Source organism: Carettochelys insculpta, chromosome 31, assembly GCF_033958435.1.
Source record: "Carettochelys insculpta isolate YL-2023 chromosome 31, ASM3395843v1, whole genome shotgun sequence".
Classification (NCBI taxonomy): domain Eukaryota; kingdom Metazoa; phylum Chordata; order Testudines; family Carettochelyidae; genus Carettochelys; species Carettochelys insculpta.
The window spans coordinates 10,386,569-10,410,187 of record NC_134167.1 but is presented as its reverse complement, the minus strand read 5'-3'; the positions used below and the strand labels follow the sequence as shown (position 1 = coordinate 10,410,187).

At 45.4% G+C, this 23,619-nt stretch overlaps 1 protein-coding gene across 2 annotated transcripts in view; it reads left to right on the top strand.

The window, feature by feature from the left end:
* Positions 1-9,480, top strand: part of GFPT1 (glutamine--fructose-6-phosphate transaminase 1) — a 51,849-nt gene extending 42,369 nt beyond the window's left edge. For both annotated transcript variants that reach the window (XM_074981614.1, XM_074981615.1), the window contains 5 exons: positions 1,420-1,534; positions 1,855-1,982; positions 2,738-2,905; positions 4,023-4,184; positions 5,270-9,480. In XM_074981614.1, the coding sequence (XP_074837715.1) occupies positions 1,420-1,534; positions 1,855-1,982; positions 2,738-2,905; positions 4,023-4,184; positions 5,270-5,314 (618 nt within the window). In that variant the 3' untranslated portion in view covers positions 5,315-9,480. The remainder of the gene's footprint in view (positions 1-1,419; positions 1,535-1,854; positions 1,983-2,737; positions 2,906-4,022; positions 4,185-5,269) is intronic.
* Positions 9,481-23,619: the final 14,139 nt, after the last annotated feature.

Sequence of the window (23,619 nt, the reverse complement as noted above, 5' to 3'; positions counted from 1 at the left end):
GGTCGGCAGAAATAAAAGTTCCAAAAGGTTTTGAAAGTTATTTTTAATCCCTGTTTTTTGGTGAGGGCACTTTTTCCAACAGGTTCTCCTGTTGTGGCGCTGAAGAGGAAAGAGGGGATTAAATATCTGATTTCTTCTGATGAAAGGAAAAATCTGCACTTAACTGCAGTGATTTTAGTAAATAGCAGACCTGTCTTAACTATGGCATTTAATTGAACAGGCTTGATACACTGTACCTTGAATAGTCAGTTTTAAGGTGCTTGCTTTGCCACATTTGCTCAATAAAGAGCTGCTACACTAGGAAATCTGCTTTGATTTAGCTAAGCTTAGCAGAGCGATGATGTCAAGCTGCTACATAAATTCAGCCAAAAACCACATTTGAGTTTTTAATGGGTCATTGGGGAGTTTGATCATGGAAAATGTTGAACTTTCTTGCAAAAACTCTTGTGTGAGCTACTTGTCCCTAGCCGGTTTTCACACTGCCAATGCTGTACAGTTTGTAGATCACTGAAAACATGTTTCAGGTGTTTGTTTCCTTAATGAGGATGTAAGGTGAATTTTTTTTGTTAATGACTTTCAAGGTAAAAGCAAAATCTAAATACTAGTCTGAAACGAAGTGGGCCTTCAGTAAGGAAAAATTTAAACCCTGAACCAATTGGCCTATCATTAAAAACAATACATTTAAACCACAAAAGTGATGTGGTCTTCCTTTAGCTGCTGCTGGGACTATAGTTGCTACTGTCCTACAGCAGTGCTGTCTTAATTGTGGCAGTCTCCCACTGTTGCATAGGGTAGCAATAGGGCATCTTTACAATATTTTTAAAATCTTTGAATCAAGGCTTGGGGCCTCTCCCTTAATAGCTCTCTTATGTTGTTCATTTTATGACTGTGGGATTTATTTTTCCCCAAAGGTGCCACTGAAATCCTGTGATAAACAGGCACTTAACTACCTTAAAAGTCCTAGCCATTTTTCTTTTCAGAAGAGTGCAAGGTACTTTTGGAAGAGCTTGCATAAATGCATGGTCCTGGAATTCTTGACGCAAAGGTACAGACTGTACCTCCCTCGTCCGGCACCCTCGGGACCTGAGTGGTTCTGAAGGAGGGGAAGTTGGACTGTCTGGCTGCCCTGGCACCCCACCCACCTGGGAGGGAAGAAGGGGGCACTCCTTCTGCATGGCTCGCCTACAAGTCTGCTGGGTTCCCTAGTGCTGTGAGGCTTTGTGTCCCAGGTGCTCTCTGCTCCAGCAACAGCCATTGTCTTGACAGATGAGAGTTTCAGCCTGTATTTATAGTGATAGTTGGGTATAGTCTGTAAGTGTTAAGACTCTGTACAGACTGGCTCTCTAATCCTCACAAAATCATATTCAATATCTTATATACTTCTAAAGGTGATGGTATTTCTCTGTGTCTCCTCCTTAGGCCTACACAAGCCAGTTTGTTTCTCTCGTGATGTTTGCCCTCATGATGTGCGATGATAGAATTTCTATGCAAGAAAGACGCAAAGAAATAATACGCGGTCTAAAGATATTACCAGGTATGAAGCATCTGTTCCTAATACTGAAGCTACACCATTCTTGCTGGGGGAAATTTCCCCCCTTTGTCAAAGCCTGGCACAAGATTGATGCAGTGCTTAAGTGCCACTGAAAATAAGAATGCATGGCATGATGATGATTGTGGGGGAATCAGATGGTATGTTCCACAGCTCCATGTGAAAAGAGCCTTGGTACAAAGTTAAAATCAGGCTCAGTAAATCTCACCTGTAAAGGTGCAGTTGATATTAAAGAAAAGGAGACATGTTTGTTTGCTCCTAGTACTGTGTATGGTTTGGATAATGCTTTTGCCTCTAACTAATAGACTTGATTAAAGAAGTGCTGAGCATGGATGATGAGATCCAGAACCTGGCAACAGAGCTTTACCATCAGAAGTCTGTCTTAATCATGGGACGTGGTTATCACTATGCTACGTGTCTGGAAGGAGCTTTGGTAAGGAGCCTGTTTCCACTTAAACCCCGCCCCCCCCCCCCCCCCCCCAAACTTCCTTTGGTGGAGCTAGATGAGAAATGCAGCCCTCCTGGCACTTAGCAGAGGTCTGAAGATTGTATGAACTTTAAACAGAGGCACCTCTTGCCCGATCCAACCTCAATGCTGGATGGACTTAACTTTTCCAGTCACCAAATGGCTTTAGTGGAGTGAGTTCCCTGAACGATTGTTTTTGAAGTGTGCTCAGTAGCCCCAGGACTAGTTTTTCAAAACTGGTCAGCACACCCAGCAGTGCCCATTGAAGTTCTGTCTGAGTCATGTATTCAGCCAGGAATTACATGCTGCTATTCTTGATATTTCCTCTTGTCACCCTGTTTTAGTAACACTTACACAGGGTGACCCTTTCAAGCGTTATCACAAACATTCAGTCTTAGTGCTTGAAGGAAGGTCAATATTGTCCATTTTGCAGATGGGGATTAGAGAGAGACTGACTTACCCAAAGCTTTAGTGGTGAATGCAAATGTGGGTATAGATGGACTGATGACCTCTGAGCCGTTTAGCACAGATATGATGCTCCTCCAGTTTTCTCCATGTACTGTGGCTAACGTATGCAAACTGGACAGGATTTCACAAAAACTACCTCCACGTTGCAGGAAAGGGTCATTAAGTGTGGAGCTAGTTAATGCATCAGCATGGGATGAAACATGCCCTTCTACTGGCTCAGTGTTCTGAACAGGGATTTTCTCCTTCCTTTCTAGAAAATTAAAGAAATCACATACATGCACTCAGAAGGGATAATGGCTGGTGAGCTGAAGCATGGTCCTCTTGCCCTGGTAGACAAACTGATGCCAGTTATCATGATCATCATGAGGGACCACACTTATGCCAAGTGCCAGAATGCTCTCCAGCAGGTTATTGCTCGGCAGGTGAGTGTTTGGAGAAGGATGCGAATGGTAGCAGCCAAAGTTTTACATTATTTTCTTTGTCCTGGACAAGCAAAATGTGAAGATTGCTATTGCTACATCTATTACACGCAGTTTTACAGCCTGAATGGGTGGGATTTCAGAATGCCAGTTCAAGTCCAGTAGTAACAACCAACCATGCGCACCAGCGGGAGAAACAGAAACCTAGCTGTGAATGCTCTGCCAATCATCTGGGTGCCATTTGAATCTTGGAGCAGCTGCACAAGTTTACAGGGGACACTGATAACTTTGTTCCCATCTAACGGCTTTTCAGTGGTCTCACTCCTGTTGGGACCCATGCATAGAAAGTACCCTCTGAAATCCAGCATCTGTAGGGGCTTTTAAACGGCAGTTTTTCTATGATACCAAATGGTAATAGCGTAGCTTACCGGTTTATCTTGAATTTCCAAAACAGTACAATGAAGTACTTTGCAAACTTTTGTGAGAGACGACTGCTGCAGTTTTTATAAACGAAATAATATTGCTATCTATGGCAGTCCTTAGTATTGAAGGAAAACATAGGTTAGGTGCAAAGTCTAAGACAATAGGAGAAACATTTTCCTTTTGTGAAATAATTTTGTAAAAAAAAAAAAATTCCCCACAACTACAGTAGTATTGGTTTAGCGCAAGTGAACCACTTTCCTTCATCATTGTGAAGACTAGAATATGCATGTTTTTAAAAAAGTAGTTTTAAATGTTGGATGCATTAAATTATTGCCGGACACTGTCCCTTTTCACCATGGCCTATGAGTGTGTTACACACCCTAAACTGTATGTAGATGGTGGTGATATAGTGCTTCCATACATTAACAATTGAATAACTGGTATTCAGTTTTCACCATGAAAAGTCACTTCTGTTAAGGCAAAGGAACAGACACCCTCCCCCCACATCCACCAGATTTTAAACTCATCTATTTTGTGGGAGAGGGGGTAAGCAGCCACTTGGATTATGGTAAATGTAAAATTCTGTTGCTATTCTCACTTACCTTGTTTTGGATTATGTTTAAGTGACAGTTTCCAGCCCTCTTTTTTCAGCAGGAGCATGAAGGGGCCTGATACTTAAGCCATCTCTTCTTTCCAGGGGCGACCAGTAGTGATTTGCGATAAGGAGGACATAGAGACAATTAAGAACAATAAGAGAACAATCAAAGTTCCTCATTGCGTGGACTGTCTACAGGGAATCCTGAGTGTCATCCCTTTACAGCTTCTGGCTTTCCATCTTGCAGTGCTCAGAGGCTATGACGTAAGTCCTAATACTACCTTTAAACTCCTCCTTTATGGAGTCTGCACTGTGCAGACCTACAAGAGTACATCTGTTCCACTGAACAGAACCCAATTCAGTTCCTTAAACTCACTAGCACTTTTAATCTAGCAGGGTTGTCAGGCTTAAGTCACTGGGGGAAACAGTTGCAGTAGAGTTAAGTGACTTAACATTAAACTTGTTAAATCCACCATTCCTTATTCAAAAGCAAACTATGGTTCAGGTGTTATGTGCAATCGGGAACTCCTGCAAGAAAATTTGGCACATCCAGTACACTTCACTTGTGAGCTTAATCACAATGACTTTCGCAGAACACTTTCTGTTGAGATGAGAGGAAAACAGGTCAGACATTGAGTATGTCTACATAAACATTTTGTGCACAGTAAGCTGAGCTGTGACTCTACAGGGTTTTAAAACTTCATTATGTCAGCGTACAGTGGGGAATTTAACCAGGCAGACCCTGATATAAACCACTAATGGGTGACAGGCTGCACTGTTGTCACTTGAGCTAGATCAGGGACCAGAGAAGTGTCCTGCATTTTTCTTAGCTGAACTATTGCCATAATGCTCTTAACAATATTAAAGTGGACCGTTCTCTTCCTGCAAGTCCTAGTAAAGGATGTTAAAGAATTTCCTTTCAAAGTGCTGTAAATTCTCAGACTTAACTAAGTGCACTATAAATTCATTGCGTAAGTCCAACATTCAGAAGAGGGGTTGGTTTTTACTGGTAACGGGGCTACCTTTTTAGCCTAAAGTTTTAAACTAAGAGATCCTTGCAGCAATTTGTGTTCCCTTCTGTAAAGTGACTGGACAACTTCTACAATTGCTCAATTTACACATCTTAAAGTGTATTAAACCATGGTGAAGTAAATATTTTAACCCTATGCAGGAGAGGCAGATCAAGAGGAGTTTTGCAGGTTGCAGCTGGTATTTATTTTTTTTCCCCATGACATTTCCTTTTAAGAGGTTACAGTAACTTAAATATCGTCTTACCTTAAGTGGCCTTTCATGAAATGTAAAATATTGGTACATGGGGTCTTGCTTACAATTTTTGTTTCCCCCCACAGGTTGATTTTCCAAGAAATCTGGCAAAATCTGTAACTGTAGAATAAAAGCAACTATGAATCTTGGGGAAATAAATGGAAAGACACTTTTGGTATCAGAATACGTTGATCAAATCTTTTGCTAACTCATTGTGTGTGTATATAATCACCATAATTATAACAGTAACTGTCGCATTGATTCCATATCACTAGCTGTTTAGTTGAACCAAGAGTTTTCATGTGTTAAATTGTCTTCTAGTTGAGGGGCTCTTAAATTTTAATGAGAATTTAGTTAAGTGAACTTCACTGATGTATCTGCAGTGCCTTCAGCTAGTGAAGGTATGTGCCAACGCATGACATTGTAATGAGGCATAATAGGCTATTGGCAAGTCTACAGAGATTAGATCAAACTCTGCCCTGTTTACATAAAGGGAAATCTAGTGACTAATCACTCTGTCCTTAAATCTTTAGGTAATTTGGTTACTTGCTTAAGTCAAATGCAGTGCAACTGACAATCCCACAGAAGCAGTGGGCCAAAACTGTTAAACTGTGAAGGTGCAGTTGCAATTTAGTTAGTGGAGCCCATTCTAAAGTGAGCAGCAGCTGACCCCCCCCCCAGCTTTACCAAAATAAAAGGAACACTAACAGGGGTCAAAGACCCTGGGGAAGAAGAATCTAGTGCTCTCACATTAGTGCTGCAACACTAAGGAGAATCTCTACTTACAAAAAACTTGATCCCTGTGTATTTCTGGTTACTCCATTGCACATGTGCAAATGGAAGGATGGCACAAAATGTGCAGAGCCTGGCCTTGCTATACTTGACTATCTCCCTTAAATAAAGATGCTAGTCCGTCTGGATTGTTGCAGGGAACAAATTCATGGCTTTCATTGCTGCAGCTGTTTTTCTTAGAGCTTGTGACAGCAGCAGAGGGTTTCAGTGGGTTTTAGGTTTAGAGAAATAAACAAAGCTTCATTCACAAGACTACAACAAATAAGTAGTTTGCTTTGGATTCAAAAGCAAATGAGGTTAAATAGCAAAAGATGGCTTGGACTTGAGTGAACAGCCAGAGTCATGTACCAAAAACAAAGCCTGTAGCTTATTAATGGAATACTCAAGGTCACTCAGCAATAGTTAGGGATTTTCTTTTTGGTTCAAAATATATTTTTGACCCTGTGGATTTGTACTTTACCAGAGGGACTGTCCAATACCAGGGCAAGAACTTGGTCCGCTGAGTGAGTATGTCGTAGCTAGTTGCTAAAATACATAATCCAGGCTGATTCCAAAGACAAATGCTCAAACAAGTGCATTCAAAAAGGACCATGATTCTAGCACTGCTGTCTATCATGTACATGATACTTCAAACATGCAGGATCTGTTCACTGCTTAGTTTAACCATCCTAGCAAGAACTGGAAGCATCTGTTCCATGAACCCAATAATGAACTGAACTTGATTTTTCTTTAAAATGACAGAGAAATACAATTAACACCACTATGTGACCTATTACAATAGATTTTGCCTTCCTCGCAATGATTGGTGAATAAGCAACATTTTTGGTATAGCCAAGCACTACAAATTATCTGAAGACACTTTAACCGTAGGTCTCTATTTACTGCCAGCCTTCTTTCCACTCTGACTTGCCTCAGTTTATGGAGAGGATGTGTGGGCTAAGGTCCTGTGTCCTCATTCACAGTGCTTCTAATGCAAGTGAGGCCCTTAAAGAGGGAAGCACTTGGAATATGCTATTGTACCAATCGATTTCCTGGAGGTCTTTTTCCCCTAATCAGCTCAGTAGAAAATTGCTTGTGTCTAGCCTTGTACAGATGAGCTTTTAATTAGAAGTAAGACAGCTGCTGGTGTGTGTTAGTTATATTTTAGATATGAAGTGCTACACAGTAGAAATCTGAGAACAACAAGTATTTATGAAAAGAAACTAGCTCCATTTATACGAAGGACCAAAGAAACAAGATACTAAAAAGACAATTTCTACAGACTTGTATTATCTTTTGAAATTTTATATATGTTGCCCTCAGTCACTCCTTGGGTTGGAGGATAGGATGGACAGCCCCCCTTTGTGTTTTAAGGCACCTAGCATGTAGGACTCACTACACAGACTTTTCATGGGTTAGAAATTGAGCAGGTTACCAAAAAAAAAAACAAAAAACCAACAACAATCTAATGGTTGGGGTTAAAGTTCTGAAGCAGTTGCTGCTAAATCAGGGAATTCCATTAAGGTGCACAACACTGCCTGCCCAAATGGAAATGTTTGTGACTAGCCCATCAGATATTGCAATGCCTAATAAGAATGTGATCACTTAGGATCAAAGAATGTGATGGAACACACTCACTGTGAAGAATTGTTTTGAATGATATCCTTAAAGCATCTCATTAGTGCCATTTCCCACCCCAGTGTGCTGTGAAATTGTACAGAGGGTTTTCTTATCTATGTCTAGATGTATTGAGTTTTGATTAAACTAAACAAATGTTCTCACCCCCAACCCCTTCTCTCTCTAGTTTGTCCTGCTGCTAGCTGGAAGTTTTAGAATGTCTTGTGCTCTCTAAAATGAATGTTTAGATTACAGAACCAGTAATCCTTCCTAACTGATGTATTTAAAATTCAGTTGCCCTCTCCCTAAAATTGAGCCTTAAGTCATGCATAGGCTCACCCTCGTTGTTTGCATAAAATTGTCTAAAAAGCCTTTTTTCCCCCCTCAACGAAAGTAGCATATGCTGAGTTTTGTTTTCGGGCATATAGATATGCTCAAGAGGTTTGACAAAACTCCTCTGCTGTTTTCAAGAACAGAAATTTAAAGGTTTCCTACCAGTTATTTTTAAAAAAAGCCAGAGAGTGTTTCTACTTACTGAAATAAAGTACCAGATAGTTTTTCAAGTAAAGAATTCTGGTCTTCCCACTGGAAGTGTCACTATAATTGCTAGGCAACTTTATTCCTGAACCACGAATTGATAGCAGGGTAGACAGTACTAGAAGCACGGTCTACCCCTATCCTGCTAATCTAAAGGACTCTTGAGCATTGCGTAAAAGACTACAAGAGGCAGCCCTGCATGTGTTTAAAGTCTTGACATTTGCTGCCTCATCATTCTTGCCAGTACCACAAGCTTTAGTACTTCATGGGATTTGCCAGGGGAAGGTTTTGACTGGCACCCTTTGCACTTGTGGACTGAGTTATTCTGATCTGTAATTTGCTCAGAAGGAAAGCTTTGCTGTTGTGGGCAGAACGGTTAGCCTCAACTTTTCCTGAACAGCAAGACCCAAGAGCAACAAACCTGGACTCTAGTCTAGTTTAAATTATGCACCGATGAAGTTGTCCTAAAAGAACTGCAGTGTAATCCCCACCTAGAAATGGGGATATGCTTCTGGAACATGTGTGTTAAATGAAGGATCCTTGGTTTACTTAAAAGGCAAATTGTGCAAAGGGGGAGATTTGGGTTTTAAAATCACCATTCAAATCCAAGGGGAAGAAAAAAAGTAAACAGCTTAAAAAAAAAAACCACACACACTCCCCTCTGACTTGTATTTAAACTACTGAAAACATAAACCAGAGCCAAATTGCTGTGTTCCAGAAGCATGTGGTTAACACTGCTAGTTCACTGGACTGTCAGGGTGTGTTACTGCAACCCTTGTGGGACATACCTGAGCTAGCATTGATCAATGTCGTCGTGGCTGGTATTCACCCCATGTCTCTGTGGCTTCTCTGTTGACGTTCTTAAAGCTAGCACAGCAGTCTCAACTGGTTGCAGTGTAAGACACCCTGTGACAGGAGCTGCTTTTAGTATGGGATGTTGTACTACTTTTGTCACCTGCTAGCCCTTCAGACCCCAGGTCAACATCATAATGGAAAGTGGATTGGGAACGTTTAAGCTGTGATGGTTAGGCCCTAAGCAAGTACCCATTGGACATTTACCTCAAGGCAAGGGAAAAGAGGTGGCTTTTGTCTGAACTGAGGGCTAATTTAATTTCCTTTCCTGCTTCAGGGTGTGTAAATAGAAATTGGAAGGGGCAAGTATGACCATGTTTTCCCTTCTAGCATTGTTTTCCTTTGCGTGTACATATCCAGCTGGCTTGGTTTACAGGGACCATTCTGTCTCTTGCTTCCTGATGTGTGCTGTCTGCAGAAGACATTTTAATGGCGTGTGTAGTTTTTTATAATTTGGGTTTTATCTTTTGCTTACTTTTGTATCTCACCCTGGGAATAAAGTGATGTGCCCACCACTAAATGAAGGTGTCCTCTCTGTCACTCTTCAGTTAAATCCATCGTCATTTTCATTGCTAAAAAGAGCTTCACCAATACATTAGTAGAAGGAGTATTATTCTCTAAAGTTTTAAGTGAACACATGCAACTCTTGAAGCAATGAAATGTGGCTCCTGCTGCTTGGTGGGAGAAGTGGGTGGCTCCAGTGAGTCCCAGGCAGGGGGTTGCAAGTGTCTGGCTCTGCAGGAGTGGGAGGGCATTGGGTTAGAGCTGGGGGGCTGGGAGTGCTTGGCTGAGGGGGAGTGTACTGAGCCATGTATTATTTTTATAGGGCTCTTTGCACTCTATCCACAGCTATTTTGGCTTAGTCTCTAACTGGCTGGCCACCCCTGCATTACACAATTGAAGATCTGTCTAGAGTCTTAAGATTTAAATACAATTTCACCCTTAGGGCAGCAGGATGCTGTGAATTATCTTGACATCTGCATTCCGTGAATCTCAGATTACCACACTTAATCTGACCCCCTCAGCCAGTGCTCCAGATAAAAATAGAACACTCTCTGCACTGGACACTTGTGGACTAGCCTGCCCTTATAAAAGCTTCCTCCTAAATCACACCACTTACGGCAGGGCTCATCCCCACAGCAGTCTGTCTGTCTGTCCCTTCAGCTCTGTGCTCATGATCCATATTTTAATCTAGATTTTAAAACATAGAGCAGTAGCTACTCGGCAACTGAACTGATCCCATGAGGTAACAGTAGAAGTTTGTAAACACAGCAGCAAAATGATCTCTCAGCCCTTCCCCGAAGAGACAGATGCCAATTCAGTCTCACCACACTCCTGGCTTCTCCGATACCTTGCAACAGAGTTCTAAAGATAATACAGTCAGACCTACTTCCTTTTAGCAGTGTTGAATGTCAGCATTTGCTGGAGCAGTTACTAAGTCTTGTAATGTCCATGGTTAGACCTCACAGCAGGTACACCACCTTACAGAGCGCCAAGGCCATGCAGTGAAGTGTACTTTTTCCAGAGACAGCAGCTGAGGAATAATCAATTTTGTTCCCTGCTAGGAAGTGTCTCCAACTTCTAGACAACTCAGTAAGTTAAACCCACATCTGACCCTCTCAGCAGCTACTGTCCTCTGGTTAGGTGTACAGCTGTTAGGGTTGACACTTGTTAAGCTACATTTTCTTAGTCCTTGTCCTTTCCAGCATCGTGTGGCTTGTTCATCCAGCACCAAAGTAAGGGAGAAAGCTAACTCAGAGCCCTCCTTCTGCATTTAAAAATACTTTTCCAACTGGGAAGTGCAATCAATACATTACTAGCATTGCTCCTCATGTCTATAGCCTAGGAGGGAGAACAGTAGACCCCACCCCCCCGACTTACACGTTTCTTGAAATAGTGAGAGGTGGAGAGCTGGGAACCAAGCAGCAGGCTAGCTCCCCCTCCACTTGTGGAAGCCAGGAAAGTGACCTGTGCTGGTCAGTTTCCTGGCTCCTGCATACAGGTGCAGTAGCACCAGTTAGTCCACCACTTGTGGGAGCCAGGAAACTGACCAGCACTGCTGCTCCTGGCTCCCTGGTGCTCACATGAGCAGGGAGCCAGACACATCCAGGACTGGGGGACCCAAAGGTGGCAGGGCCCCTCCTACACCCGGTTGCCCAGGAATGCAACCTACATGTAAGTCAGGGGTCTACTGTATAAAGGAACTACCTTCTCTTAACCAATTACACAGAGCAATTGAGTTCTACTGAATGTGGCATTGACATTCTTTGGTCCTCCAGGTATCTGCATGACTAATTCACAACAGGTGCTTTGTTCAGGATCAGAATTGCAAAGATGCTGCTTTTGTGGCACCTTATAATAGCCATCCAGTGTAACCAAAAGGCATGTGTGTAATAAATAGACCTACAGCAACTTGCCACAGAGAAATCTTCCTTTAACTTAGCTGCCCTGGTCTCCAAAAAGCTCATGTTGAGCACAAGAATAAGGAGTCTGGACCATATTTATGGAATAGGGGGTTTGGACAATCAGCTGAAAAATGAGCTCTGAACGTAACCCTGGGCCAAAGGCATAAACAGGTGAGTCTTGAGATTATTTTACCTCTCTTTGGCCCTAGTGTGACCACTGCTGGGATTCCATGCCCAATTCTAGTGCCCACGATTCAAGAACATAGACAAATGGGAGAAGAGCCAGGAGAAATATGAAAGTTACAGGGATAGGCTTGAAGAGCTCAAGCCATTTAATTAAGGGGTGACAGTTTGTGGGGCACACCTATTTGATAATGGGCTCTTCAGGTGAGCAGAGAAAGGTATAACACAAGGCTGGGGAAAATATGGCCTGCAGGCTGTCCTGAGCCCCCAAATGCAGTGGGGAGCCTCAACTCGGCTCACTGTCTGCCTCAGATCCCCTCCTCCCCCTGCTGCTCTGGAGCCGTTTCTTACAGTAATTGCAAGCCTTGAGGGAGGAGGCAGAAGCTTAATGCACTGCCCCCACACCTCACACAATTCCAGTGGCTGGTTTGAAGCGCAGGTGGCATGTAAAGCAACCCTCCCCCTTGGGCTTGTAGCTATTCACAGAACACAGGGCTGCTGCCATGGAGGGCCAACCAGGGAGCCTACCCAAGAAATCTGCTGGGCTGCTAGCTGGCAGTGGCCAGAGCCTGCCTCTGACACCCAGGCCCTCCCACAACCCTGCACCACATAACCAAACCCTCCACCCCTCCTGCGTTCAGATCCTGATCCCAATCCCTGGTGCCAAAGCACATTCCCCTCCTGTCCTCTGTCACACCCCTGCCCCAGGTAACAAAAAAAAAAAAACAAACCTTCACCCCAAGCTCCCTTCTATGCCCAGCCCCTCCCCCTCCGCCATTAATATCATGGCAGAGTGCAGCCCTGGACCACTTTCCAAATTCTTGGAGTCCTCCCCAGCCATCAAAAACCCAGCCCTGCTCTAACACAATCCAATGATGGGAAGCTGAAACTAGACAAATTCAGACTAGAAATAAGAACAGGAAGGGACCTCGAGAGTCCATCAAGTCCAGTCCCTGCCCTTACAACAGGACCAAGCACCATCTAGCCCATCCCCAACAGATGTCTGTCTAACCTGCTCTTAAATATCTCCAGTGACAGAGATTCCACAACCTCCCTAGGCAATTTATGTCAGTGCTTAACCACTGCGACAGGAAGCTTTTCCTAATGTCCACCCTAAACCCCCTTTCCTGCAGTTTAAGCCCCTTTCTCCTTGTCCTATCTTCGGAGGCCCCAGAGAAAAGTTTTTCTCCCTCCTTGTAACCCTCTTTGAGGTACTTGAAAACAGCTATCATGTCCCCTCTCAGTCTTCTCTTTTCTAAACTGAACAAGCCCAGTTCTTTGGTCTTCCCTCATAGCTCATGTTCTCTAGACCTTTAATCATTCTTGTTGCTCTTCTCTCGACCTGCTCCAATTTCTCCACATCTTTTTCCAATATGTGGTGACCAAAACTGGACACGATACTACAATTGAGGCCTAATCAGCTCAGGGTAGAGCAGAAGAATGACTTCTTGAATCTTGCTCACAATACCCCTGTTAATGCAGGAGATGTACATTTTTTAACATAGTAATTAACCATTGGAACAATTTATCAAGGGGTGCAATAGATTTTCCATCACCAAACCTTGATTTTTTTTTTAAAGATTGGAAGTTTTTCTTAAAAAAAATACAGTCCAGGAATGTGGTCATGGGGAAGCTCTCTGGGCTATGTTATTAGACAAAAGGTCAAAGCCGGTGATGACAATGGTGCACGTGCTTCACACTATGGTGAAAAAAAAAAACTGGTCCTCCTGGTCTAATGGAAAGTCTCTTACTGTGACTGTATTTCCAGCTGCATCTAGGAGAGGGCAGCACTGCACCCACTAGCTTGCGACAGCATGTCATAAGCGCAAATTGTTGGAAGAAATTGATCATTTCTTGGGCATCAGTTTCAAGTGCTGCTTTCACTCAAACCCATATTTCATTCCTCAATTTCATCAACTTAAAATGGGCAAATCCCTCAAAACACCAGCTCCAGAGTAATTCCTGTTTGTTTACCATACAGATTTCTGCAATACCTAAAAGATGCAAAAGGACTGACAGTCACCCGGGTGGTAGAGTCAGAGTCTACTGTAAAGCAATAGCTCTCATCCCAGACTATAGTAACCCCGATGGGAGTTTGTACCCCCAAATTTCATCTCCCATAAAAACTACTTTCTTAAAAAAAAAAAAAAAAAAAAAAATCAGACCTAAAAAAAAAAAATATACAAAAGTGACACAGAATGTTGTTGCAATATGCCTAGTTGCTTCCTCTCATTTTTATATTATACTTACTAAGAGATCAATTGGAATATAAATACAGGTTGACATTCTCTAATCCAGAACTCTCTTCCCCTCCTCTGGCAAGGAGTTCCACATTTTGACTGTGCGCTGCATGAAAAAAAAAAATACTTCCTTTTGTTTGTTTTAAACCTGCTGCCTATTAATTTCATTTCGTGACACCAAGTTCTTGTGTTATGGGAACAAGTCAACAACTTTTCCTTATTCACTCTCTCCATCCCTGTCACGATTTTATAAACCTCTATCCTACATGGATTTATTTACAAGACCATTGATGCAGGTACCATACACAGGTATTAACCTCTTCTTACAACAGTGTAAAGGGATTTCTCTAGCGTAAATACCAGTAGTGTAGTCGGTGATGCAAAATTATACTAAAAGCGAGAGGCTTAATGGGAAACCTTTAGAAACACTGTAGGCATCAGAAACCTCCCAGTTTAGGGCAATTCCCAGATATTCATGTCTGTCCATCTAACATCCAATGGGCCCACCCACACTCCTCCTTTCCAGCTTCAGTTCACTTTGTTTTCAGAGCTCTCGTATGCCAAAGCTTGATTCCTATTCACCCCTCATTTGTCCTACTGTGCTACAAACTGTCCCTCTTACAGAAGAGGGGGCTTGAAGGTCCAGTGGTCAGAACTCTACCCTGGGGTTTAGAAGCCTGTTCCTCCCCCCCCCACCCCAAGTTCTGCCACACCCAAGTCACTTAAGCCCAAATCCTCAAAAGGTTTATGTACCCACTGAAGCCACTAGGAGTTGGGAGCCCAAGTACCTCTGAGGAGCTTGGCCTCAGCTCCACAATCTGTAAAATGGGGATAATGGCACTGCCCTCCCTCATTTAAAGAGGGTTGGATGATCAGATCTCCTTGTATCAGGGACATGGATGGAACGCCAGCATGACTAGGTTAAGAGAAAATTCAACTCTGGTGCCAGGGTAAGGTGCCAGCTTGTACCTTGGTTGTCACAAGGCTTAAAATCAGCATCCCTAAGATTCTCTAAAAACAAGTCTCAGTGTCAGCTGTATCAAAAGCTATAACAACTTTGGAGTAACACAAGAAGGGAGAACATGCATGGTACTTCTGCAAGGACTGTCTTAGACTCAGATGGACAGAAGGGACCAGCATGATCATCTAGTCCAGGGGCAGCTCCCACCCATCCACGGGCCACTTGTGGAAAGCCACTGACCTAGGCTGCCCTGCCCATTACAGGCCACAGAACTTCACCCACCCACTGCTGTCTTGGACCCCAAACCTCTGGCTGAGGTACTAAAGTACCAGTCATGATGTAAAGACTTCCGTGACAGAGAATCCACCGTTTCCATGTGCTGTTCAGCCACCAGAGGCAGTAAAGAGTATTCGAAACACACACTTGCAATCTAACACCTGCCCAGTTTGTTTACAAAGAGCAAGATCGGCGGCAGACTTGCTGGACCCCTGGGCAAGGTGGGGAGAGGGGTGGCTCTGCACCCTTGAAGAGGCAGGACCTTGGGCAGAAGGGACAGGGTTGAGGCTTAACCTCACTCAAGCAGCACTCAGCACTGGCTGGGGCTCCCGTGGTGATTTCAAGGGCCCAGGCTGTTGCCAAGGTTGCAGATGGAACTCTGGGCCCTTTTAAAAATCACTGGGCCCCAGAGCATTTGCCCTTCCACCCCCAGTCCATGGGCCTGCGTGAGACCCTCATTTACTCAGCACTAAAGAGCACTTGCCGTTGGGTGAAAGTTACCAGGAGCCCTTTTTCACTTTCAGTGCAAACAGCACCTCTCCCTCTAGTTTTTAAAAACACGCCAATGGAAAGAGTTTTAAACAAACCAACCTCTGCCCTGGCTGCACACTGAACGTGGCCACGACCAACTAGTACACCAGCTAGAGCCAGCAGAAGGCTGCTCTAAGTTGTGCTCTGGAGCAGCTGGGTAAACAGCAGGCCCCAGGCCTGGAAGACAGGGACTGGAGCCCTTGGCACTATGCTGTGTTCTCTTGGGCTGGATTCCTCAGTGCTGCCAGCAGTAGCAGGACAGCTTGGTTATGGAAAATGGATGGTGCCACAGGGGAAAACATTGAGGCAGGTTTATCCAGCTCCTCCCTCCCCTCTGGAGGAGAATCTGGTTACATGTTTCAGCCAACCATTTAAAATTAAAGTAGAAGCGAGCAGCTACCGACATTCTCCGCCAGGCCTGTTCAAGTGGGGCTGGGGGCAGCCAGCTGTTTGGATTCCTAGGGCAGCTTGTGCCTCTGCTGCTCCCACACTGGGCCTGTGAGCGCTTGTCTTCACCTCCCCTGCGGCTTCTCCGAGACGTGACTCATACCCCTCCAGCATAAGCAGACACCGCAGGATCGGCCCCAACAGTTATTTCACATCCAATACAGTATTACCCGGGGTTATCCATCACTCAGCTCCTGCAAGGCCTGATTTTTCCTTGGCGGGACAAAAACATAACTCCTTACAGGGCTTACGTGACCAACAGTGCGGTCGCATTCAACTTCTGGAGCCCTGGCTAGGAGGGGCTGCCACGTGGCTGTGTTTGTGTGTCATTCAGAGGCTGTCTCTATGCCGTGTTTGCCTCAGGGTGGAATTTGACTGTCTGCAGACCCACTCAGCTTTTGTCGGGCAGCGGGTAGGTAGGGAACTCAGGCTTTCAACTCAGCCTGGACAGGGGCAAATTCAAACTCTGCAGAACCAGTGCCTCGCAAAATGTCGCCAGACGCAGCTAATTTAGACCCTCTGCCCGGCACAGCCTGCCTCTCCCAGATGATACCACCTCCTCGATACATGCTTGACCCTCCTGTCTACTCAACTCTGATCTGCCTCCTAAACAAAGCGGCCCAGTCAGACGCCAGCAGCAATCAGTTGTACATCTGTACTGATGTACCAGCTATTGGTGTCCGCAGCCACTGAGCAAAGATCATGACATTCTTCTCCCTCCCCACCCCCACCATTTTAAATTTAAGATTCTAGATCGTGATATGACAATATCCTTTTAGTGCTGGGGGTGGGGGGGGGGGAGTGAGGGGGGCACATGGGTGTCACCAAGAATTGAGGTCTACAGTTGAGTACAACTTTTTCCTCACAGCTCTGTTGACCTCTCCCCCTTTGACAAAACACACTGTTTGATCATCTCCGTTGTCATTGTGTATTTGCGGCCATTTTCACTGGGACAATAAAACAAGCTCCTGTTCTCAGAAATGGGGGGGGGGGAAGACAGTGTTTCCTCTAATTTTTTCCCTACCTGAGCAGACTGACTTTCCTTGTGCACACCAGTGTGAAGGTGAGCTGCAACACGGAGGTGGGGAGTGATACGTCACCCTCATGTTGGTGCAGGATACAATTCAGGTGGGGAGAGAGGGGCCCAGGGGTTCTGGGCGTGGCGAGGGGCTCAGGCCTGGGGAGCAGGAGTGCGAGAGCTCTGGCGGAGGCTGGGGTTGAGGGGCTCAGAGCTGGAACAATGGGGGTGCAAGGACTCTGGCTGGAGGTACAGATTGGAGACAGGCTCGGGGGGGGGGAGATGGGGTGCAGGAAGGAGTGAGTTCTGGATGGGAAGTAGGGTGTGGGAGGGTCTGGCTAGGAGGGAGCTGGGGGTGAGGGTGTCTATGGGGGTGGTAGGGTACAGGAGGGGCCTGGAGTGGCTCTGGCTGGTAGGGAGGTGCAGGAGGGTGTTGGGGACATGCGAATGGGATGGTACAGGGAGCATTTACCTGGCTACCTGCCACCCCCAGGAGCCACCCTGGCCTCCCGCTCCCACTGGCTGGGCAATGGGATCGGCAGGGAAAGCCTCCCACCAGTGTTTCCTAGCAGCGCTGCTCCCCAGGCAGGAGCAACAGTGCGTGGAACTGCTCTTCCCCCTGTGAGCTGGATCCAGCCTGTGAGAGTCTGGGGGGTCCCCACCCTCACACAGGAAGCCAGAACTAACACTCCCCCCTCCTTCAGCTAGAGGTGCACGGGGCTGGAGCGCCACCATGAGATTCCCTACTGCAGGTGGGAGGGGGAGCCATGAGCCTGTGGCCGACCTGCAAGGCCATTGCAGACCACTAGTGAACCACAGTTCAAGAGCCACTGATCTAGTCTGACCACCTGCATAGCACAGACCACTACCACCCTCCCAGCCACCGACAGATTAAATCAAATGGGTTAGTCCAGTGCTCTATTTTCCAATAACTGCCCACGTGCAGATACCACAACAATTTCCCCCTCCCCTCTCCAAAGCAGTTGCAGTTTCTTAAAGATCACACACACACACACACACAGAGTGATATCTGGTCACATTTATCTTTCCATTATGCTAAAAAGCAAACCAGGAGCTCTCAAGCTTTGTCACGGTGTGGACCACAATTTAATAGCGTGATTGTTTCCTGCAAACTTCTCGTAATTCATATTGTGAGTGTATTATTCAGGCATTAGATGTCACTGTGTGTATTCCATGGTAAACAAAAGAGAGAAAGGTGGAACTTAAGTCTGTTGGGCCTATGGCTGTGTGTAGTTTTAAAACATCCCTTAAGAAAGATTCCAAATGGAAGGAGCACTGTTATGATATAGGGAAGCACAATATGCCCATCTGGCAACTACCAGAAAAGTAATAAGAAAAGGAATGCATTTGGAATCAATGTAACAACTGGCAACAAGAGTCAGAGCCAGAGCCATGTGAGGCTGTGACCAGCAAGTTCTCAGCCTAACAGCAGCCAGTACTTTATGGAGGTTCGTTGCTATAAAACAAATCCTTTTCGACTCTGTGTGTGGGACTGCTCTGTGCACAAGGATAAGAAACCCTTCAAAATTAAACTACAGAGGGAGCTTGTTGGTTTAAGAACTGCCTTTGTGGGAGGAGAACAAAGATTAATGTCACGCTGAGGCCTAAAAGAAGGATCAGCCTCGTTTTGCAGATGATGAAGCTGGGTGAGACAAGGAGAAGTGATGTATCTGAAGTCAGGCACTAGACTCAGACTTTAATTGCGGGCCACAAACCCTCATCCCCAGCTCCAGCAACAGGCCCATAACTTCTGGGTGAGTTACTGAAGTCCTCAAATCATGGCTGAAGACTTCAAGGGGTAGGACATGGACTAGAACCCAGGACTTCTCTCGCTCATTCCCTTACAGATTTATTTCCCCCCGCCCCCCAGTTCAAGCAACTGGGCTTGAAGCCTCAGATACATGGGCACATGCATGCACTCTTAAACAAGGTGCATTAGGGAGTGAAGTCCAGTAGGCCGAGACTTGTTCTCTTGTGGACACCTTCGGGGCTGGCCAGGGAAATAGAGCTTTAGGGTCTGATCCTGCAGTTCATACTCAGGCAAGATCCCACTGCTGTCCCAGAGACAGGAAAAAAAAAAGATTTCTTTGGGCACTGATCCCTGGGTTGACTATTTCTGGCTAGAGAGGAAGTCCTGGCTCTACTCAGCTCATATTTTACCTCCAGAATTCCTGTTGCAGTAATTCCATTCCATCAGAACCAAGTGCATAGAGGGAGATCCTTGTAAGGAAATTTTTGGCACTGCCTAGTTCCCCACAACTACCTCCCCTGGCTAGTATTACTGTAAAAGGGAAATTCTGTGGACAAAATTCCCCTTGGCTTAAAATAAAGATTTAAAACTGATGTAGATCTCAGAAATCTTCAAAATAATGCATTGCCATCTCTGCATCTCATGGTGCCACTACAGGTCGAACCTCTCTAATCCAGAGCTCTCTCATCAAGTAACATCCATAATATGGCATGATTTTAGTTAGCGAGACAACCACTTATCATGGGTATGGCCAACTTTCCCATGGTCCCATAAAGTTTGCTTCCAGACACCAGTCCTGGCTTGCTGTGCTCTGTGCTGTTATTTAGCTGTAATTTGCTCCTAAATGTCTTCTAAGAGCCCAGTCATCAGTGGACATGTTAGTAACGTGCCAGATAATACTGACCTCCCCTGTTCAGCAAACTCTCTTGTTTGGCATCAGTGATTTTTCACCAGGGTGCCAGACTCGAGAGGTTGAACCTGTAATGGCTTGATTTTCTTGGAGGGACCCGATTTTTAAAAATTAAGTTTTTAAAGGCATCTCATGCAGGTACCTCCAAAAATCACCTAGCATTTTTGAAAAACTTGGTCTAAAGATCAACTTTTCTTTTTAAATAACAAGATCTCCAACCCCCCACCCCATGGGATTTTTGTTTTTTTTTTAATGGGATTGTTTTAAAAAGAAAACGAAAGAACATTTGCTCTTGAAAGCTGCAAATGCATCTTTCTTGGCTGGCTCCTAGCCCTTTGGCACCAAGAGCCCAAGAAATGTAGCCAAGGTCAAGAACGGCTCAAAGCCTCTGCAATGAGATTCAAGAACAGAGATGGAATGTAGCTGGTTTTGATGCATATATAAGTTTTATCCTTGGTTTAAATTCCATTCCTTTCCCCATATGAAAAGGGCCAGGAAGTGCCTTGCTCGGATAGCTCCGAGCTTTGCAGAGCTTTCTTGGGCTTCAGATATTAATGATCTAAAAGCTGAATTGCAAAACTGCTCAGCTAAAGGAAAAAAAGAATCTGCTCCCCTCACTCTGTGCAATGTGTGGAACAATTGTTTCTTCTGAATAGTTCCTTCTTCTTCAGGGAAGAGATAACAAGACGTCACTGTGAATTAAATCCTGCCCCCCCACAGCACTCCATAATAAGCTGCAAAATTCCCACTGACAGACACTCTCTCTCTCTTTAGAAGACTGTATTACAGATAAAATCCTGGCTTTGGAGATGTCTCTCCTTTGTTTAGCTGCAGTCTTGGGGCAGGGAATGACAATCCACATTTCCTCCACTAGAGGGCATCAGAGGTGAGGGCTCCATGGCCTTCTCAAACGGCCCCCCTCCCAGAAGGGGAAAAATTAGCTCTTTTCCTTTTTAAATACAAGACGTCCCCAATCTGCTACACTAGACACCCTGGGCTTAGGGTGCTAGCTGGAATGGTGGCCTTGGGCAAGTCACTTAGTCATCTACACAAGGGAAAGTCAGTCAATTGCAAATATGCAATTCTAGCTACTGTATCTGCAATTGACTTACCTGGCCATTCCCACTGAAGAAGGTCGACGGGAGAGTTTCTCCTGTCAATCTCCCTTACTCCTCATGATATGCCAGAAGTACAGGGGTCCCTAGCTGACCACCTGATAGAAGATCTGGTAGGGATGTGCAAAACTGACCTATATTGAACCCTGGAACCCTCAGGGTCGATCTTCCGGGATAGTGTAGACATAGTCTAAGTCACTCTGGGCCTCAGTTTCCCCAGCTGTAAAGTGGAGATAACAGCCCTACTTTGCTGCACAGGATTATTATGAGGAAAGTTATATTAACAATTAGGAGATAATTATACACTGCTGTAATGGCCACCTTCGACCTCCTCAAAAACCCAAACCTCTTTGTAGAGCATGCCTGAACGGTCAATAGGTGCAGGCTGTGTCACACCCAGCAGCAACCCAGACTCCAGTGCTAAAGGCTCTGCCTAAAATGCACTGTCCGTTCTGCAATGAAATGGCTCAACAACACTGGAGTAGGCAGTCTTGGTACACTGGTTCCTACCCAACCAGAGCTTGATTGCGACAACAAAACACTGTACACTGTGCCGGGGCACAACTAGGTGGCTCACACAGATCTGAGAGGGTTGTCCCACGCTCCTGGTGGGACACTGAAGTTGAGGCAGGCTGCACGTTGCAGTGAGAGGAGCAAGAGTGACAGTTCATAGGGCAGTCACAGCTGCAAAGAGAGCCCTGAGGCTAGCTACTTCAATGGAAGGCAGTGTGGCCTCGCAGAAAGGGACAGACTGGGATGATGATGATGATGATGGCTTCGAAATTTTTTAAAAAAAAAAAAAGAAGTTTTGGAATCTTTGTATCTGCCCTGTGGGGTCACTACAAGCAGTGGTCAAGTTTTCAAGCATCTCTGCTCTATTGTGTGACTAAAATTAAAATCGAAAGCTGTTAAAATTGTTACTCTCACACAAATCACCTGACTCCAGGAGCTGAGGGTTTAAGAAAAGACCACATGACCCATGAGCGGGCAGTAGTCCTGTTCACATCATACACACGGTAACATACATTCCTCCAACAAAACTTTGCTTTCTCTCTTGGAATTTAGCTACATAAATACACAACAGCCAGCTGCAGAGATGCCCAAAGCAGACTGCTCTCTCAGGCAGAAAGGTGTATGCCTCAAACCTAGGGTAATCATTTTCCCTGTGCCAAACAGGAGACACCTGGCCTCAGAAGATGGGGAGCTGCTGCACTATGATGGGGCACCAGGAATGGGGGCTGAAGCCCTGAGATGTGGGATGCCGGGAACAGGACAACTTTCCCATGGAGGTTTCCCCAGCAGTGGGAGCTTCCACCCTGTGGCGGTGCTCCCTGCAGCGCGGGTCCCCAGCATCAGGGCAGCAGGGATCGGAGCAGCCGCCCTGTGGAGCGGCTCCCTGGCAGTGGAGGCTGCCACTGCAAGACACAAAGTGCCCGGCAACAGGAGCCCTGCAAAATATGGGGTCATTTGCTCATGTTCTTTAAAAAGTCAGGACGTCTGCATGAGGGCTGAAATAAGGGACTGTCCCAGTAAGAACAGGACAGATAGTCACTCTACTCAAACCAACTCGCTCCACATTGAACATCCATTTGAAGGCCCCGATCACATGCTTCCCTCCAGAGGCCTGTTGTAACCGGAAGAGCTCTCCCAGTGCAAAGGGAATGCTTGAAATTGCTAACTCTGTTTCCAACATGCTAAGCGCTGTCAGCCAGAACAAACAAGCTGAGAGTCCCCCCCTGCACACGGGGACAGCAATCTACCTCCCTCACAGCCTCAGTCAGTTCACCGTTTAGGAAGTGGTCAGCGATCCCTGGATGAAAGATTCTGTGCAGGCTCTGAGACTCCCAGATCCCACTGGTCACAGCCTTTTAATTACAAAGGTATCATTGCTGCTTGAGCGATAGCTTAATTGTGGCGAGACGAATGGAGATAAGGAGTCAGGGTGGTTTTCCAGTGCGAGTGGAGAGGAAATATGTAACACAGGACGTATGCGTCAGCCACCTAGATTGGCTGTGTAAAGTCTGGCCAAGCCTGCGCTCCACAAGGATGCATAAAGCTCCCACCCTCTGTGCCATTCTGGGCTATTAATTTTTTCCCCGCTTGCCTCAGCATAGGAAAGAGATTGTATTATTCCGCTTGCAAATCTCAGTTCAAAGGTGGAGCAGGAGCCACTAAAAGCAGCATGAGAAAATTAAATTGGACCGACCCTGTGATGTAATCTAGGGCCACACCTACATTACCTGGAAGATTGACCTGTTCAGGGTAGACCTTCCAGAATTCGATTCCCCACATCAGGTAGGTTGATTTCATGCGTCCTTATCAGGCTCAGCAATCAAGGAGTAAGGAGGGCTGACAGGAGAAATTCTATCAACCTTCCTCATTGAGGACAGTTAGGTATGTTGATTCTAGCTATGCCATTGCCATAGCTGCTATTGTGTATCTGAAATTGACTTATTTTCCTAGTATAGATCAAGCCGGGGCATCCAGGGAAAAGCTCCCATAGTGGCTGGATCTGGCCCTTACTGCATAGATCTGGATTGGTCTTGCCTGTTAGGGTTTACAATCTAAGAGGGGAATGTCTGACTATGGGATGGTTCAGGATGGCCATCCCAGGCCCAGCACTCCGGGGGGCCCTACAGCAGCTGCCTCAATAGATGGATATGGAAAATGCAGTCCCCTACGTTAGCTGCAAAGCACAGGGCAGCCAGGGGGATTACCTGGAGTGGGAGCTGGCAAGGGGCGGGGAGGGAGCAGCAGCGATCCACCCCCACTCACCATGGTGGCAGGAGTCAGAGCTATCCA